Here is a 13965-nt window from a genome sequence, read left to right as displayed (position 1 = left end):
TACATGTTCTTAGTTCAAAATGGTTGTTTTCATAGTCTACAGAATTCATTTTACGTGGGAATCTATGATGGTTATTTTCATTGTAATGAAAAGCATCAACAATAATTAGTTGTGCATCCATTTACAACAGAAACACACATAATTATCTAAGTGAAACTTAAGTTCTTCAGATTTAAAGCAATTTTGTGGTGAAAATAACCCTGTTAGATAGAAAAGAGCCCTCAGTGCTTCTGCTGACACTTCTGTACCTTAGTAAGAATAATTAAAAGGCCACAAGGTAAAAAGGCACATACAATTCTATAGAAAACAAATTTAAATGAATCAGAGAGTTGCTAAATAAAGAACAAGGATGTGAAAAAAAGTACCAAAATTCCAATATTGGGAGTTAGATTGCCTGTTTCAGTGTTATTAATATTGACCATAATAGACTCCTGATAAAAATCATTACTTTTAAAATCCTACAAAAGTAAAACTTTGTTGGAAATAACTATGTTCACTTCCTGTTCAAGCAATAAAAATAAATTAAACAGTAAGAAAACATTTTTCTTTTCAGTTCATAGTGTCTGAAGTATAAGAGAAACATATACAGCATAAATAAAATTCACTGTAATTCCTCAAATCCTGGCTTATCGGACTAATATATTTACACTCATACTGAAGTTTGTTTCAGAGTTTTTAGTGGAGTTGCAAACTTTCTCAGCCCCACTGGACTATTAGCAAGCACATTTGGAAATGTGTAGAGACAAACCAAGACTTTCACAAAAATGCTGAAAAACAGAAATGCATATATTCAAAAACCTACCCTTAGAATAGTGCGGAGTACCATTTATGCTGCTTAACTTCATCAATGCCCATGGAGTAAAAGTAAACAAAAATAACTGTATTGTTTCTAATGCCGATGTCAGGTATATACAGTTTAAATTTAAAGAACTATAGAGTTCCATTTGACCTTAGAATTATATTAAGTCAACCAAATGATACACTTTGACTTGATATGTTTCATCTTGTTCCTTTGTCTCCATCTATTTAAAAGAGAACACATGTGAACGAAAAGGCTACAGCAATGCAGTTCTACTCCTGTATATTTAACTGTGATCTTCACGCAGACCAATCCAGTCTCTTGAATACATTTACCCACAAAACTAGTGTTTCCCTTTAAATGGGAAAATGCTTTATGTCCTCAGGGCTTCGTGAAAAGGTCTGCCTGCTGATGCCAGAAAAAGAGAGAGAGAGAGAGGGAACTCAAGTTTATAAGTCTTGCATATCTTCATCCAGTTGGACAGTTTGGAGCTTGGCAAGCTCTTTTTTGTCTGTTTCCAGGTCTTCACAGACAGTCTCGACCATGCCCTCTAGGACATACTTGGATTTTGAGTCCAGCATCATTAAGTTGCTTGTGGCTTTGCCCTCAGAATTTGTTAAGAAATTCTCTTTTATGTTAGCTACTGACTGCAGAACCAAACGATGTTCTCTGACAAAATCCTGGTGTACTGCTGGGGAAGGGTGACCCACCTGGTCTTCAGCTGTAGGCACAATTTCCCCAAGGGCAGCCTGGGTCATGGGGACTGACAAGAGATCTGGACCAGTAATAAGGGAACAGTTCTGAAGAGTTGCATAGTTAGTGTTGCTGACAGATGTCACAGTAGATTTGCTTGCCACAGGTGCAGACATTGGCTGGCTATCAGCAATGTCAGGGTTTAACTCGGTGGGATTTAGTAAGGTAGGGGGAGTCAGGGAAAAATTGTGAGTTGGGGATACATTAACTAATGAGGAGGCCAGTGGATGGAGGCCACTCCCCGAGATATTTTCAGAAGACAGGTTTGCATTTATTTGTGCATTCTGATTGACAGGCATCAACTGAGAAAATACCAGGCTCCTCTCCAAGCCCTCCTGTTTAACAGATCCTATAGTCTGGCCTGAATTGGGAACAGTGTATACCACTGCACTGGGAGCAAGGGAGCTCAAGAAAACCTTTCCTTGCTGGACTGTGGTGGACTCACTTGTAAATGTGCTCCCATCTGAAGTGCTTGAACTTACTGAAATATTACCTAAAAAAAAAAAAAATAATAAAGTACAGATTATCATTGATAGAATTGACAAGGAAAGGAAAAAAAAAAAGATTTTTTTTTACACACACCATTCAGTAGAATTATCTTGACCACTTAAAACTATAGATTCCCGGGCTCTACTCCTGAGACTCTGACTCAGTAGGTCCTAGAACAGGTGTATTTTAAACTCCCGAGTAAGCCTGATGACACAGGGGGAATGAGAACTACTGGTTTAGAAACCAACTATGAGAAACTTTTTTTTTCCAGGTTCTGGTTTCAGTCAAGTTTCTGGTTCATTATTACCAACTCAATTTCTCTCAATCAGTTGATAGTTGTAGCTAGTTCTGCCAGTTAGAACTAGAAAACACAAACGCAAAATAAATGCCTTTGTTCGACAAGCTCAGTAACCGACATAAATGGAAATGTAGAAAATCCCCATAAAATGAGTTGCCCTGGGGCTTGAAGTTAACAATATAAACCTGTACAGACAAGTTTCAAACTTTCACCAAACTAACCATAAAGTAGACAATCAACAAAATATTCAATAGATTTTTCTTTTGTTGTGCCAGTTCTGAATTTTCAGGGTTGCAGTGATAGGAAGAACTAATGATAATAATAAAATGTACTTCTAAAATTATAGATTAATGTAAATAATTAGAGCTAATGCTTCTCTAAAAGGTTCATATTTTGAGGCTCTCACTTTAATGGTCTACAGAGACCAGAAGTAGAAAAAGAAACATAAGTGGAAAGCTGAGAAGATGTTCAAAATCAGGTAACTCAGACAATGGAGATGAATTAGACCCTCCCCCTCACTCCTAGTATCAAGTAAAACCCTCTTCTTTCTGAGTCTTTACATCGGCACAGTAAAATGATGGCAATTCTCTTGCCACTGAAAGAAAGGTGGACCTGAGGGAATTTTGTGACAGAATTATTCAGATGGGTTGTTTATCCTGATCTTGCATTAGATGTTCAGTAAACTGCTATTTTGAGAAAACAGCTCAATATTAAAGGTAATTCACCTAAAACATTTCCCTTCTTGATCTAGAATAATTGTGATTATATTACCACCTATATTGATAAACATATGTCACAGGGCTGTTTAAACGTCTTCCAAACACTTTTTAAGCACCTTAAATGCAAAGGAATGTCTTTAAATAAAAAAAAAAATGAAAACTCTGTATTTAAGATTTAAAAAAATATTTAACCACTAGTAAGTATTCTTCATGGAAATATTAGTGTTAATAAAAACATTTCTATGTATGTTTGGGCTCTTCCCTAACATAAATGTTTGTTCCAGGCCAAACAAATGAAAAGGCTTTTATTTGACTTCAACTTAAGCATGCTTTAAAATTCTTGTTGGCTGTTAAACTGTAGCAAAATCATCTGAAATATTTATTTTGTTATGTGTTATGCGTTTGTGAAACTATTTGCTTCTGTAAATGTGAATAAAATGATTAGTTATTTTTTGAGAGAACCATAAATAATATGACAGGACATTTTCCCCAACAGCTATTGAATATAAATAAAATAATATTTTTGAATGTGTAGAAAATTATAACACATATGAATGAAGGAAGAAAAGCAGATGTGATCTAAAACTTGATATTTAAGTGTAATTGCACTTAAATTATAAACTGGACCATAATTTCAAAATCAGTTTAAAAAATCCAGATGAAAAAAGACATAGGTGGAAAGCCTTTATAATGATTGTAAGGAAAAAAACCCCTTCTTTTCTCAGATTATAAAGTGAGTAAAAGATGTAGATATTCTGTGTTTCCATAAAAATACCAACTACTGAAAGATAATCTACGCTGTCTACACATTTTAAAGCAAGTCTCAGTATCCGTTTTTGAGAAAGCTCGAATCCCCAAATGCTTTACTGAGAACTGCAGTCCATAATCACTACAAAGGAACGTTGCTTCCTGGACCCATCTGGTTAAACTTACGCCTTTAATGCACCCGGACAGTCTAGGGTTGACAGCTCTGTCATTTGATCTTAGTTATTTTAACTGAAAATGCTATTCTTATTCATATATAATGTCCCATTTTAAAAATTAGCTATTAGTTTGTAATAATTTTCTATGGTAGCATATTTCTAGATTACATGTGAAAACTATTTCTGCTTTTCTTCTCCCCCAATGTACATACCATACTTTTTGCTCAAATTTGTTGTCTTTAAAATGTTATCTACTGTTTGGAAATTTCCTAAAGAGAGAAAAGGGCTTAGATCCACATTAAATTATTATAAAATGAAGCACCCTGACTTTCCTTGCGGATTCCATATTTTTGCCTTAGGCTGGATAGTGACTTAACTTAATCCTTTCCAGAACCCGGAACAATGAAGAAATACATGGTGTGCTGCAGGAGTTTTGTGTTTTACTACCCTTCTACCTGAGAATTGATTTTACAGAATGAAATGTACTCAACAACATCTTTTCCATTAATGCCTCCTATAAACTGAAGGAGATCATAGTTGTGGAAACATAAAAAGTTGTGCATAAATGGATATTTTTTGATAAAGCCATTTTACAGGAAGCTGATCTTTAAGGCAAACAATTACTTATTTTGGTCTCATAGAAATCTGGACACTCAGATTTGCTTACAGGAAGGCAAACACGCATTAACAGCCCCTACTCCTAAGTTGAAGGTGGCATAACCCCTTCCATTCTAATAGCCCCGGCCATTCTAACCATTCCTGTTTCTATATACAGAGCCATCAGGCTGGCTTAAAGTCTGTGAAGAACAGGCCTATCAGCCTCAGGCTTCCCAAATTTCAGATCAGTGTTTTCTTTAGCATACTGCCTTTAGTAAAGCCGCAAATGTTTATAATAAGGCTTACAGTTGCCTTCCCAAATAAACCCATACATTTAGCGGGCTGGGTATACATGCAGAGCAACAGACACCCTGTCACGTATTCCTCTGGTTTTCCTTTAGGTCTCCTAGTTTTAATTTACAGGAGGAACATGAATCAAACACAATTGATCCAGTCTTTTTAGCTTGCTCTTCTAAAACACTTCTTGGTCAAACAGAAAATGCTTAGGTAAAGTGTACACATTTGTACCAATTGCTTTGACTAATTTTGTGTTCTCAGCAATATTATTAATTTTTAATCTTAAAATGTCAAGCAATGGGTTATTTTGTAAGCACCAATTGACTTATCATATTTCTATAATTGTAGAACTGGCAAGATTTGCTATGAACTGTATTTTTCCATTCAGTTGTTAGGAAAATAAAAGCCCATCTCCATGATGCCAGGGAACCAAACAAGCTGGGTATTACACGGGCGTTGTGAAGAAGGAGGGACAAATCAAGGCTATTCTGCAGCTGTGGCAGCCAATGAGGTACCCGAACAGTAACATCAATCTATAGCTCTCACCAAATGCGTCATTTACGGCAGCTGGCTAAAGCATTCACTGGTGCATTATGGTACCGAATGAGACTTTTACCTTGTGAAGCTGCTACGGAAACAGAAGGCAGCTGCAGTGGAGAGAATCCAATGCTCCCATTAAGGAACTGGCTGTTTGTTCCGGAATTGGGGATCTGGACAATGCCATACTGGTTAATTTGCACTGGTGTAGTAAAAGTCACCACAGAGCCTCCATCCTGGGAAGCCACTGTTTGAACGCCTTCTCTTTTAACCTCAGTGCTGGGTATCAGCCCTGGGAATGACACAGGGGCACTGGAGCTGTAGGAAGTGGTGGCTGCCGAGTTAGCTGAAGAACTCTGGAGGACTTTGAATTCCTTCACCTCCTGGGAGGTAGACCCCAGTATGTCACTCATGGATATACCATTGCTCACAATGTTTGATGCCATTTTTGGTGGGTTCAATGACACTGTCTGTGTATTTCCCACATTTAATCCATTAAGGATGACTCCATTGGGTCCCTGAATGAAAGAATTACCATTAAGAAAGACAGGTGAAGTACTTGCAGGCACCAAGCTTCCATTCAACAAAACTCCAGAAGAGCTTAATGAGATCTTGGCATTTCCAATTTGTTGCATATATACGGGCTCCATGTGACTGGAAAGGCTGAGGTTGGTGACAGTATCCGATGAACCAGAGAGTGGATGAGGAGACAAGTCCTCATGGCCCTTGCTGGATTCATCTTCAGTGCTGGGATTGCCATCTGACTCACTGCAGAGAGGGGGAAAACCAAGACTTCAGAAGGTCAGAGGGATGACATTCTACATAGTGCCATTTGTTTAGAAATCCAGCCTCTAACCCCCTTAAAGTCAGTATTTAAGGAAAGCAGAGCAGGAAGTCTTTAGTCCTATCTAAGCTAGGAGACCTTTCAGCAGATTTTGACCATCCAGAGAATGCGGGAAGATAAACTCTCCTATCCCAATCATTTTACCAATAATAAATTCAGGTAAAGTCCAGAGATCTGGAAGATGTAAATTCAGCGAATAGGATTTACTATGCAAATTGTATATACATTTTTATAGCATGGAAGTTATTCCTTCCTGTTAAATACTCTGCTACCTATACCGCAGAAAAAACTCCCTAGATGAGGTGGTCAGTCTTTCCTGCTTAGGAACTCCTTCCCCTCCCCTCAAAACCAATTCAGATTAGTGTGATCTTGTAGGTGAATGAAAGTGCCAAAGGAGCAGGAGGTGGGAAGTGTTCAGTTTTGTTTGCCAGTTAGTTAACAAGAGATCATTTTCTCACCTGCTCCCAAACTTCTACTCCACCAGACTGACAACTCTCATTCAACAAAGTGGCTGTCCTTGATGTAGGAAAGGCACTTTCAACCCAAGAACTGTTATGTGCAGTCGCCTTTGAATCCAAAAGAAGCCATAGGGGCCTATTTAACATACACCATCCAGTGCCCTGGTGAGGTGGGAGGGAAAGGGTGTGGGTCACTCAGCAGCCTTGTAACCATCAGACCCCTTCCTCAGCACCAGACGGGACTGTGTTCCTCAGCTCCCCGACTTAAGGGGGAACACCAAATCCGGGGAGTGGTGGGATATCCCATTTGGTCTGAGGCCGGGCGCGGGAGAAAGGGGCAGTTGGCCCGCAGTTTAGAAGCGTGGTGCGACTTGGCCCGGTAGAAGATCCACGTCCCTTGTAGTGCCCGGCGGTCGGTTCGCTTTCATGCGGAGGGGAGGGGATTACCCGGGCTTTGGGCTGCGGGGCCAGGAGCGCAGAAAGCGCTTTGATTTACTAGCTGAGGCTGGGCCGCCGTCGCCGTCTGCGAGGGTGACTCACCGAGGGTGCGGGTGGGAGGTAGATCCGGAGAGGGGCCTAAACCAGGCAACTGGGCCGGGGGCGGGGGGTGTGGAGTTGAGGGGGGGAGGCACGCAAAGCCCGCAGAGTGTGGCTGCGGAGACGGGGAACGCGCCCAGCCGGGGAGTGGAGGCTGCAGGGCAGCTGGCCTGAGCGCCACGCCCGCTCCCCACCCCCTGCCTCTGGCCCTGAGGATTCCGACGGAACTCCGAGCGACGGGATCCGCTGCCACAAGCTGGCGCGGGGTGACCGACGGGCCTCCTCTGGGTCTCCCCTCAAGTCTGCGGAAGGATGCACTCAGGTCTCAGGGCGCGTTTTGTTTTGGTTACCGAGAGGCCCGGCTCCGACCCAGCGCCTCCCTCCCTGCCTTGGGCGAGGAGCGCCGGAGCCGTCGGGCCCCGGCAGTGGCGCTGGGCCAGGAGCGGCAAGGGCGGACCACGGCGGACTCTGGAATGCGCCGGGTGATCACCTTCGCTCCGCCCGGACGGCCTCCCTGGATCCCAAATTCCTTCCCTGGGCAGAAGCTTTGAGCTGCTTGGGTTCGTTCTGTCCTATGCCCGCGTGGCTGGAGACACCATCTCTTAAGACGACCTTCTCCAAAGTTCGCTAACAATACACAAAATACACCCTCCAGGTGTATGACTCGAAAGGACGCACAAAAGAGGTGGAAAACCCGATTATTTTCTACCAGTTGGGGTCAAAAACTCTGCCAGTCAAAAAGTTCAAACCCGCCCAGGGTGGGCACTCTAGAAGGTGTGGAGCTGATAGCGCCCCCACCCCCAAGCGCCGTCCCAGGAGGGAGCCACGCAGCGTTGGGGGCCGAGGAAGCAAGCCCTCCAGCCCCACTGCCCCGGCGGCGCTGAAATCCAATCCGAAGGAGTTCAGAATCAGGTTTCAAAACACGGCAGACCCAGCCGCACCAATACCCCACGTTGCCGCGGCCGCGAAGGGAACCACAGCGGGCAGGGTGAATGATTAACTCTGTCACATAAAACCTCGACGTCCCCAGCCCCCCTTCGGAAACGCTAGCCCCCACCCACACCCTCATCCCTCCAGGGCCAAGGCAACCTCCAGCGCAGGCTGGGGCTTTGCGGGGGGGGGGGAGCAACCGAACGGGGGGGGGGTCAAGGAGCGCGTGCACGGTCCGGGCCAGTGTGACCCGCTGGAGGTGCAGACCCCGGCCCGCACTGGCAATCTCCGTGGGCCTCGGGCGGCAACCGGAGCTGCCTTTCCGGCGCCTACACACGCTTCTGCGCCCCGCCAGAACCCGAGAGAGAGTGGCAACTTCAAAGCCAGCGGGATGGGGGTGGGAAACTGGGCGGCAGTGACCAGCCGAGGTGGGGGCGGGGACTGAGACCTAGGCGGGCGACGAGAAACTTCTGGGGGGAGGAGGGGGAGGGTAAGGAGGGAGGTTCCCCCGCCTCTCGCCACCGCCGCCCCCCCATCCTCCGGTTGGGGAGAGGTGGGGGGCGGGGAGAGGTGGGCAGCCGGACCAGGCTGGTGGGGAAGGTAAGCGCCATGTTTGCGAGCACTTGGAGGAAAAGAAAGCTGGGAAGGGGGTGGGGGAGAGGAAGGGGGAGGAGGAGGAAAGTTGGCGCTCACCTTTTGGACTGGGTCTCTGAGGGGTTCCGATCGCGCTGCCGGCGGTTCTTGAACCAGTTGCTGACCTGGGTGAGGGAGAGGCCGGTGATCTTGGCCAGGTGCCGCTTCTCGGCGGGCGAAGGGTAGCGATTCTGCTTGTAGAGCTCCTTGAGCGCGTTGCGCGACTTCTCCTTGAAACAATACACCGTCTCCTCGCCGTCCCAGATGGTGCGGGGCAGGGGGAATTTCCTGCGCAGCCGGTACTTGTCCACGGCGCCCAGTGGCCGGCCGCGGGCTCGCTCGGCCTCGGTGTAGCGCGCCTTGTACCAGAGCTGCTGCAGCAGCGGGTGGTTGGCCGACTCGAAGCTGTGGCTCTCGAGGATGCTGTAGAGCTCGGGGTAGATGCCCTGGTGGAAGGCCACCAGCGCCCGCGCCTTCAGCAGGCTCTCGTTGCCACGTAGCAGGTCGCTCTGGGGCAGGGACCACAGGAACCGGGCCAGGCGGTCCAGGTTGCCCCCCTGCTGCAGCGCCTCGCACACGCAGGCGACATGGTCGGGCGAGAAGGCCAGCGGGGTCTGCGCGGCGGCGGCGGCGGCGACGGCGGCCGCGGCGTGGTGGTGCCTGCCCAGAAGTTCCGAGTGGAGTTGTACCTGATCGGCCGCCGCTGCCGCCACTGCCCCTTCCTCTCCGCTCACCCTTGCGGCGGCGGCAGTGGCGTCCCCCGGCTCCAGGGGGAAAGGGGCTGGAGCCGGGGGGCTCAGCCCCGCCGCCGCGCCCCCCGCCACTTCTCGGGGCGCCTCCTGCCCTTCCGAGGCGCTTTCCATCCCATTCTCCTGCTTGATGTCCGCCGCACTTGCAATCTGCCCGGTGGGGGAGGAAGAGGACATTTTTTGTTGTTTATTTTCCTCCCTCCCTCACTCCCTCGCACTCTTTTCCTCTTTCTTTCCCCCTCTCTTACTCCTCCTTCTTCGTCTCCCTCCCTCCTCCCCCCCTCCGGAAAGCCCACTCCCTCCCTCCCGGTTTCGGCTGGATCTGGCCGATCAGGTTTCCCCCCGGCCACGCAGTCACCATTAAGATAGCTGCTAGAGCAAAGTAGTGTAAAAGGATAGCTGCTTTCTGCCGTTCCCCCAACGTGACTCCTCGGGTTGCTGCATACTATATGGCACAGGCGGCCGGGCCGGGCCGGCCGCGTCACCTCATTGGCTATTTCGCATTCAGAGGGAGGAGGAGACACGGTTTCTATCCCTGTCGATCACCCGCCTCCCACTCCACCCCTTGCCTTTCCCTCTCCCCCTGACCCCCAGGCACCTATACCTGAAGGGAAACACCGACATTCTTTTTAGGCCATGCTCCTGGGCGGGAAATTACCTAATGTGGCCTGAAAACTGGACAACAGGCTCTTTCATAGAGAGTCCCTAGGATTCCAGCAGGAATATTAATTGTGTGGCCTTAAGGTCCGGATGCTAAACTCTTAACAAAGAGACCACCGTCAAGCATCCAGATGACAAAATTTCAAAGGAGACGATTCAGAAGCTTCTCTATGTTCCTATTCCCTTTTACCTCCCTTTCCAAGATGTCTTTATCAAGGATTTTGCATTCAAAAGGGTCCAGAATAGAATGTCACTAGGGAATGTTGCGAGGGAAAACATTTATGGTAAATTAAAAAGGGAAACTACTTGAATATCTTAAAATAATAAACGTGTAGAGAGTCCACTGAAAAGACAAAAACAAGAAACCTTCAAAAGGCATTTAACCTCCACTCAATTGGAGATCTGGCAACACAACAAAGTTGAACAGGGTGCAACTAAGCATATAGACTATTCAATCAATGTGTTTATCTCAGTGAATAGGGTGGAAGAGATCTAAGCTTTAGATTATAAGTATGAAAATTTAAGTGTTCTGTATGGACATTTTTTTATGTAAGTGTATGTATAGTTCTTTGGTGATGATATTCTGGGTAGAAACAGCATTTCTAAGTGCAGGTGTCTTCCAGGAGATCAATGCAGGATCAGCAGCCCTTTCAACAGCGTGCACAGATGGAAGACTGCCCTCTGGTTCGGGGAGAAATGCCTGGGGGTGGAGTCCAATGCTGTTTGCAGTCCTGTCTCTTTCCTGGTTTGCATGACGTCTTAACTCAAAATAAGGATGAACCCATTTCAGCTTCTCTGATTTCTGTGGGTCAGTTAGGTCTGACTGCTGATATTCTTTATCAAAATGCAATATTTTAATGACATCGTCCTAACATCATCCTTCAAGGTGGCTTTGTGTTGTTTCTGCTTCCCAGTTACCCGTAACTACCTATTTCAGCATATTATAAAGCAGCTGTTTAAGTTACCTGCTGTTATGATCAACTTGGTGAGGTTTTCTTTTTGGTGGACAGGCTCCTTTCTTGCTGGCCAACCAAGATGTCATTTGATTTTGGACTTGCTTTTGTGCTGTCCTAATGAAGACAGCACTGAAATCTCTGGCAGATTTAAAAATTCATAGTCATAGAAAAGACCACAGATCTACACCCCATTGGAAATATGCAGTTAGGCATTCAGCTTTAGGACAATGTATCTGAGATTCATAACTTCCTTTAATTTAAAAAAATACTCTTTATTTTAGAATAATTTTGTCTTACAGAAAAGTCACAAAAAGAGTACAGAGAGTTCCCACCTACTCTTTACCTAGTTTTCCATAATGTTGACATTTTACATTACAATGATACATTTGTCCAAACAAATTAACATTGCTGCAATATTATTAACTAAAACTGTAGACTTCATTTGGATTCACCAGTTTTTTCATTGATGTCTGTCTTGTATTTCACAATCCAATCCAGAATATGACATTGCATTTTATTCACTGAATTTTTAAAGCATATTTATCAGAGCAAAGTAGATAGGAGGTAGTATGGTTTAGCAGAAAAAATGTGGACTTGGGGATCAGCTAGCTAGATGCAGTTTTAATCCTAGCTCTGCCATTTATTAGCTACTTGACTATAAAAAGTGGACGGGATTGTCGTGAGGATTAAATGAGATAAAATGTGCCAAAAAGCACCTGGCATATAATTAATCTTTGTTAAGTGTTTGTTATCTTCCTCCTGATAGTGCAAAGTAGGAAACTTTTCAGTTGCATATATCTAATGAAAACTCATTTGGCTATATTATAGGGAGATCCAAGTTCAGGTCATAGGACTCTTTTTCAGGCTTATTATCAATGAAATATAGTGTGTTTATTTGGAAAACCATGTATTGGGTTTCTGCATGTCTTCTGGGCATGTCTTTTGCCTCCAGAGCACCAAGTTCAACGGATCATATGGAAGCAGCAGTGCCCTTTTATGCGTTTGCAGCCTATGGCTACAGTGGTACGGTAGAGCTCCAGGAGGAGATTCCTGTAGAACCAGAAGTGAAGTGCAACACCCAGCGCCGGGTTCCTTTTGCAGGCTGAGCCTGAGGCTCGTTCTGGCAGCAATGCAAAGTGGGACTGGAAGCCCTCCACTTAAACAGGGTCAGCTCCTTTGCAACGGAACACCAGACTTGAGGGTCTATGGAGTTAATCTCAGAGCACTGGTTTACAAATGATTTGTAAAATTGTTGAATACTCTACTTCCTATGTCTGCCATACTGTAAACCCTCGCATCTGCTGTGCTGATACGCAGTCTAAAGTGGTGGTGTGATTTGGGAAAACAGAGTTGAGGCTGGGATTGTGTGAGGGTGAAAAACAACCTGCTTGTTTCTGGATCTTTTCCTTCCTGCCTGAAGATAGTGATGAGCGTATATGGAAATCTTTGGCCATTTTAGTGTATTGAAGAATATCTGGCTCGGCACAAATTTTTACTGTTTGCTTGAATATTTTTAATGGTTGCCTCCAAGAGTAGAGGTGGCCTTTTTCAAGGCTGAGTTTGGCGGCCTTGATAGGGGGATAGATAGAGGGAAGGCCTATATAACTGTATGTTGGTGGGTTCTTTCTATTTCAGAGCTCATGTACTGGTGCTTTGAAGAAGTTAGGTTGTAAAGTGATCTCCCAGGTAGAGGGGGTGTTCTATTGTTATTTAGAGACCGATGGTTGATGATGTGTAGTCAACATATCTGAAGGATCGTTCATTTGCCAATATTTATGGAGTCCTGATTAAGTACAAGGTTATTACATTGGGTACCGAATGATAGCAAGATGAATATTTTAGGGTCTCGTACCCTGATGAGCTTAAAATCTGGTGGGAGAGATAAAACACATCCATCAGGAAATACAATAGAGGGGATGAGCGTACTGAGGATAAAGAGACTAATTTTGGGAGGATGAGGGCAATGGGGGTTGCATTTTTAGCTGGGTCTTTAAGGACAAGAATTTTGAGAGGACAAGGGAATAACATGAGTAAAGCTTAGAGCCATGAACGTATGTGGTATATTTCTGAATATATCGAGTAATTCAGTGTGTTTGGGTTGTGGGGTTTATGTAGTTGTGTGGTGGGAAGTTAGCTTAAAAGGCATCTTGGGGACAGATTGTGAAGGTCTTTGAAGGGAATGCTCAGTTTGCTGTGGTGTGGAGCACACAGTGGTCTGTGTCCCCAGCAGTCTGTGTGTAATATCTTGCCATAGTCAATCGGTCCAGGGATGGACACTTTCTCCAAACCGAAACATTCAGAATACTTTTCTGGGGTTTTTTCAAATTTTAATGAAGAAAAAAGTTATGACTGGTAGGGGCAGCCTTGGGTATAATGCTTGGGAGTTCTCAGTAACCAGGCTATCTGTCTGTGGAGAATTCGAATGAGCAGTAGGTAGAAAGTAAGGTGACCTAGTGAGTCTCATGGGTGATTGTGGAGGGAGAAGATCCTGGCAGAGACTGAGTGCCAGGTTCAAGTCATCTCCCAGGTGTAGCAGCATTCTTGCCTTTTTGTGTTTCCTGCCTTTTTGTGTTTCCCTAGGATCCAGAAACCCCACTTGAACTGGACTCGGCAAAAAGATGAATGTATTGGAATCTGATACTGAACAAGGTGAAAAGCAGGAATGCAACTGGTTGGACTTAAAAGACCTGTTGTCACATATCACTTGCCCCTGCTCTCTCATCAAATTGGTTTTAGTCTTTCTTTCTTTCTTTCTTTCTTTCTTTCTTTCTTTCTTTCTTTCTTTC

The 13965-nt window shown here is 44.9% G+C and overlaps 1 protein-coding gene across 1 annotated transcript; it reads right to left on the bottom strand.

The window, feature by feature from the left end:
- Positions 1 to 1248: 1248 nt before the first annotated feature.
- SIX4 (SIX homeobox 4) lies at positions 1249 to 9740 on the bottom strand. Its single transcript, XM_008703308.2, has 3 exons — positions 8875 to 9740; positions 5492 to 6180; positions 1249 to 2045 (listed from the first exon to the last, which is right to left on the bottom strand). Exons 1-3 carry the CDS (start codon positions 9738 to 9740, stop codon positions 1249 to 1251), a joined length of 2352 nt encoding a protein of 783 aa, XP_008701530.2.
- Positions 9741 to 13965: the final 4225 nt, after the last annotated feature.

This window comes from Ursus maritimus, unplaced genomic scaffold (assembly GCF_017311325.1).
Source record: "Ursus maritimus isolate PB19 unplaced genomic scaffold, ASM1731132v1 scaffold_25, whole genome shotgun sequence".
NCBI lineage: Eukaryota > Metazoa > Chordata > Mammalia > Carnivora > Ursidae > Ursus > Ursus maritimus.
This window is presented reverse-complemented; position numbering and strand designations above follow the sequence as displayed.